The sequence below is a fragment of the Rhinatrema bivittatum genome, chromosome 18 (genome assembly GCF_901001135.1).
Source record: "Rhinatrema bivittatum chromosome 18, aRhiBiv1.1, whole genome shotgun sequence".
Lineage (NCBI taxonomy): Eukaryota > Metazoa > Chordata > Amphibia > Gymnophiona > Rhinatrematidae > Rhinatrema > Rhinatrema bivittatum.
Genome location: NC_042632.1, coordinates 58563950 through 58569949, shown reverse-complemented (window position 1 = coordinate 58569949; position 6000 = coordinate 58563950). Strand labels below are relative to the sequence as shown.

Here is a 6000-nt window from a genome sequence, read left to right as displayed (position 1 = left end):
CTCTAAAATTCATTGAAGCTGGAACAAATGTGAGGAAGGGATGCAGTCATGCGATTGGTATTTGCTTTTCATAGAGGCTTATGGACAGTGCTGCCATGTGCTGTTACCTATCATCCCGCATCACCAGTAAAGTGCACGGTGCTAAAACGTTCCTATAATGTGCTGCTGTGCCCTCTACCACTCTGCACGCAGAGGTCATAGCAGGACCCTAACTTCTCGCTTGCAGCTTTCCCATCCTATTCCCAGACAGCAGCTGGACTCCTGCTCAGTCTATGAGGATTAGAAGGCACTAGGAGATACTCAGATGGGGCACTCACTCAGGATTTTCCCTCAATTTAGACAGAGGCATCAAGACCAGCTGGTACTATGAAACAAAAACTGCAGTTTAATATCTAAACAAGGCCAATCTTGTACAGTGAAAGGCAGACATGAATACACACAAGTCCACAGTGCAGGGGCCTTCCCTCCCACTCTTAACCCATACTAGTGTAAGTGTAGCCCACACAGCATTCTACTAATGTTCAAGGTTTATATATACACACATACACACATACTGTGCAGAGAAAAATTAAACTTTATAAAAGAAAGAACAGCAAGATGCTGAAGGATTGATTTTCGCTTGCTGTATATGGGATGCAGCACTTAGACCTAAGTTTATCCAATGTGCCTGACAGCAAATGACAGAATCAGAAGGACAACGTACACATTAGCAGAGTAGCTGACACCTCAAAAAAATGCAAAATCTGGAAATTCACATCTCCCATTTCTTTCTGGTTTCTCTCAGCAGTGTACATGTACCTCTGGGAGGGGGATGAGTTCCTGATCTTCCACCGAGCGGTCCACAGAGGCCTAACAAAGGAAGGCTCTCACTACCTAGGAAGTCCACCAACTTGATGACCAACAAGGAGTATTAAGAAGCTGCCAAGCAAATAGTTACTTAACGTAGAAAATAATAAAAAGCCTTTAAAAGTAGGTGCTCTCGTAAAGAAAAGGGAGGGCATAGCAAATGTGCTGACCATCTCCAAAATAGGGGAGAAGAGCTTCTTTGTAATGTTTGTTGGAAGAATTCCCTCCCTGAGACCCAAACATACTCCAGTCACAGAGTTTAAATGAGCCACTGAGACTTAGTCAAGAATTATTTTTTTTTCAAAACGTTCTGCATTGCTAATTTGTAAAATTATAACTTTCTTAAAATTGGAGTCCAGTCAGTGTTATTTTTTTAAAATACTGTAGAGCCAGACTAACGAGAACAACGCAGCATGGAAAGACTCTCAGAGTAGTGTCGGAGATTTCCAGCTTTTATCACTGTCTAATTACACCCACTGAGGTAGCTTTCTTCACAAGCATCGGAACAGAGCTTCTGCCAGCATTCATTCTGGTCATTACCAGCCCCCACAGCTTACAGCATTAGACTCAGAAACAGAAACTACTTTATTGCAAGTATTTCACAAAAAAAAAAAAAAGACAGACAACCAAGAGCTGCAACTTACAGAACCGAGAGGTGATCAGCAGCCCGGCCCACCTGACCTGGTGGGCTGTTGGCTCCGGCAGAAATCTTCCTCAAGAGTTAGGGCAACTTCAAATTGTTCCACCAAAGTGGCACCTCTGTGATGCAGGAGAGCCTCTTCAATCAGGGACAGGCAAAAAGCAATGTAAAAAGGAAGCCATGGACACTATTCAGTACAAGCGAGGTCCACAGCACCATTCATTAAGCTGCCCCCCAGCTATTCCCAGCATCACACGCCTCCAGCGCACTATAGCAATTGCCACCTGATAAACAGGCCTGGGTGGTCTTAAACGTTTATCACATCACCTTTTGTTCTGGCCTACTAAAGCCAATCAGATCCAGTCAGTGTGAGGTAAGCTGTGGTGCCTCAGGTGAATCACAGGAAAGCAGCTTAAGGAATCTGAAAACAACAAGAAAGCAGCAAATCTGTTAAAAGGAAAAATGCGAGTCATCACTGTGTGTAAACTTCCCCAGCACTGCAGCGTAAGACGGGGGCAAACTACAGCCTGTGGGCCACATCTGGCCCCCGTTATTTCCTAATGAGGCTTCTGGAGGAAGCGCAAACAAATGCTGCACAAAATACAAGTTGGTGCAACTGCTTCCTGGAGAGGGAATGATGGTAAGACGATTGAGAGGGAGTTGGAAAGGTTTCAGTGACACGGGCCTCTTGGAACAGCTGCACCCGCACTGTGCCAGCAATCGTTTCACCCTGGCGCCGAGGTAGTGTGGCACAAACGAGAGGCAGAGGTCTTGCACCACTGCTGAGGAAGAAGGGCTCTGAAATGAAGTAGCAGCAGAAAGTTGGGGAGTGAGTTTGAGGATTAGACCATATCCTCTCCTCCCACCTCAGTCCGTGCTTTGCCATGGCCCTGAATCTGTAGAGAAAGCTGAATTAGGGGCACTAGAAGACAGACTGCTCTATGGCAGATTGTTGAGAGGGGGACACTCACCCTGGATTCATCATCTCTCATGCCATAAAATGTACCCCCTCTGGGATAAACAGCGCCTGCCATGAAAGCACCAGATGTGGGCAGCTTCTGTCAGTCTCCTATTGGACAGAGTGTAGTGTGGACTAAAATGCACGGATACAAAGATAAAAACACAAAACCTGATACGTCTTTATCAGATTCCAAAAAGCTAGTTAAGAAATGTATTAACACTCCCTTCCTCAGGTCCAAACAGAGTGAGCAGCTAAGAAATGACCTTGCCAGAAAAAGTAAGAGAATCACAGAGTAGATTACAGAGGTAGGAGGAAGATGTAATGTGAGAGAGGTAGTAGGTAGTGAGTTAGAGTAGTAATCAAATACTTCAGAACAGACCTAAAGGGACATCAGAGACTTGAGCTTTTTTTTTTTTTTTTACAGTCTCTCGCTTGCATCAAACTATCCCAACTCACCTCTGTAATGCCTCACTCGATTTTCTGGCAAAAGTCATCTTTTGCTCCAACTTGCTCATTCTGTTTGGACATAAAGGAGGAAGTCAACTCCCGAAAGTTAGTTAAGAAATGTATTAACTTAGTCCACTGAAAGCGCTCCCCTTATTTCTGTGCTACTGAGAAGGAAATTCACAGTGCCATGCTTGTTCCTGCTTCAGATACAGGCCGTAGCTTGTACGCTGGGATATAAAGGAGGGGGAATCAGAATAGAGAAGTAACCATTCCAGTGGCTTCTGCTCTGCCCTGTGCCCACACACACATTAGGAAGTGCCGGTAAGAGATGAAGTCTCCCAAGCACATCCTGTACAAATACATATACCTCTACTCCTGCGCTACGTGTGCACTGCAGCAAGAGATGACAGAAACATGTGCATGGGGTGGGGGTGGGACGTAACCATTGTGGGCTGGCAAAGGGCTTCCATTCCTGGCTCTAGGAATCTGCCCTAGAAGTCTTGGTCTTCACTAAAGTAGCTGTAGCCCTCTGGGCCCAACACTTCTTCTGCAACATATGGCTGCTGCGGGGTATACTGACGCTGCTGCTGAGCTCCTCCCTGTGCTGGCAGACCTCCAGTCATCTTCGATTTTAAACTGAGAAAGGAAACATAACGTGTTAGAAAGTCCCACGAGCAGCTGCTACACAGTGTGTGTGTGAGGTCTTGCATGGGAACAGTGTCTGCTCGGCCAGTTTACTGGAACTAAGAGGATGTACCATGCCCATGTAACACACAGAAGGCGTCCCTGCTGAATAAACTCTACAAAGTCTGGACTGATCAGGCTACGCACAGGGAAAGAAAAATTGGTTCTTCCCTGCTAATGTCCGTTCCTGTAGTACTACGGATCAGTCTGTTTTGTGGAGGTGGAGAGTCGTCCGCTCAGCTGTTCAAGAGTTTTTATTATACAAGTTTTGTTATACAAGGTTTCGACTGCCTGTGTTTTGGTAGGGCACAGGTCAATACTGAGAAACTGCAGGTGGCATCAGGGTATATGAAGCAGTGTCAGGTTTGCTTTCCAACTGCTGGCACGGATGAATAAACTCAGGACTGATCCGGGTATGTACCGGGAACGGCGGCACAAAGCACAGCACAAGCTTTGTAGCACTTGCTCCCCGGCCGGGCTTCTCCATGCTACTTGCAGTACTTTTTTTTTTCTTGGGTGCATCTCCCCCTGCACTGCTGCTGAAGCCAGCCAGTCCCTCACCTGCTGGTGCCTTACACACAGGTACCCTGCAACCCTGTCCTTTTCCTTATGTAAAGGTTCGAGCCTGGCTACCAAACACAATAAAGGGGGGGGGGGGTGTAGGGAGAGCTGACCAGGAGAGAAGAACAAACCAAGGGGAAAGAAACCCCCAGCTCAGAATTCTAAATGGAAAATTAGCTGAAGTCGCTTGCTCTGTCTTTTGGGGTTTTAAAATTTACTGGTCCTCCAGCTCTGATCAACCAAACACATCCTTAGGGGCTGGCCCAGGGGTCTGATCTCTGATCCAACATCAGATGATGGAGGCAGAGAAAACGGGATCTCTGCTGCTAACACCACTCTTAAGTAGTGGCTACGATATCATTGCAGGATTCAGTTTAGTCTGCCTCCACCTGCTGGTAGGGAGAGATAACCTAGATATTTGTCATTGCTGGACTGGTGTTACTTTCCTTATTGACGTCTTCATCCAGAGGGAGGAGCATGAGAGAGCTCAATGCCCCACTTATGTTGAGCTAATCCAAAGTCATCAAACCCCTACTTGCCCTATTCTATTAGGGGGATAGCTCTTTAAGGACTTAACACCCCTAGCAGCGATCTTCCTGCGTCTCCTTTCTTATTTTTTTCTAACAGACTGCAGATTTTGCACCTCTACCACCTGCTAGAGACAAAGAAATACTTGGGGAACTGCAAGTGGCACATGGCTTAAGTAACAGTGTCAGTAAAGCTTTTCTTCTGTCTCAGTCTGCTGGAAGGGGCGAAAAACCCATGTATCTGGACTGATCCGGGGAACGATAAGGAAGCCATGTTTGAATGACACTTCTCTGCCATCATGGTGAGCCAAGAGACTGACAAATTACAGACCATGCACAGGAAATTTAGTTCTTACCTGTTAATTTTCGTTCCTGTAGTACCATGGATCAGTCCAGACCGTGGGTTGAGCCGATGGAGACAGACCAATACTGAAAGGGTATCCTATATCAGGACAGAGCCTACCCTGCAGCCCTTCAGTATAACCATTGTCAAAGCAGATAAGAATAAAGATAACCAATAAAAGATCAAGCAAGTAATGAGAGAACTCACAAAAACTAAACAATTTGCAAACATTGAATGGACTCTGTATATGATCGCTCTTGCATATCCACTGTCATCAAAACAGATGCTTCCGGTGCCTTTAAGGATAATCATAGATAAAAAACATCCAGTAATCTGCAAAAAGAGCTTCGACTGGATAGCAGAAAATACAGGAAAGGGTGGCTGGACTGATCCGTGGTACTACAGGAACGAAAATTAACAGGTAAGAACTAATTTTCCTTTCCCTACGTACCCGGATCAGTCCAGACCATGGGATGTACCAAAGCTTCCCTACAGAGGGTGGGACCGAGATAGCCCCGCTCGAAGCACCTGCCGACCGAAGGAACCAAACACTGGTGCCTGTACATCAAGGCAGTAATGTTGAGCAAAGATATGCAGGGATTTCCATGTAGCAGCCCTGCATATTTTCTGCGGAGAGACCGATTGACTCTCCTCCCAAGAAGTAGCCTGAGAACGCAAGGAATGAGCCTTTAGGCCCTCCGGAACCGCCCAACCTTGGCAGATATAGGCCGACGAGATTGCCTCCTTCAACTACCGAGCGATCATAGTCTTAGTAGCTTGGTTGCCCCTATTTGGACCACTCCACAGGACAAAAAGATAATCGGAGACCCAAAACTCATTGGTGACTTGGAGGTAACGTAATAAAATGCATTTGACATCAAGGTGACGAAAATCACCGCCAACTGTACTCGCGAAATCCTCAGGAGAGAACGCGGGCAGTTCTATCGCCTGATTAACACGAAAGGAAGAAACGACCTTCGGCAAGAAGGAA

General features: G+C 46.2%; 1 protein-coding gene across 1 annotated transcript in view; it reads right to left on the bottom strand.

The window, feature by feature from the left end:
• Positions 1-362: 362 nt before the first annotated feature.
• The window catches only part of ZNF346 (zinc finger protein 346), a 28876-nt gene continuing 23238 nt past the window's right edge, over positions 363-6000 (bottom strand). Inside the window, exon 7 of the mRNA XM_029583849.1 lies at positions 363-3530. Coding sequence (XP_029439709.1) covers positions 3386-3530 — 145 coding nt within the window. The 3' untranslated portion in view covers positions 363-3385. The remainder of the gene's footprint in view (positions 3531-6000) is intronic.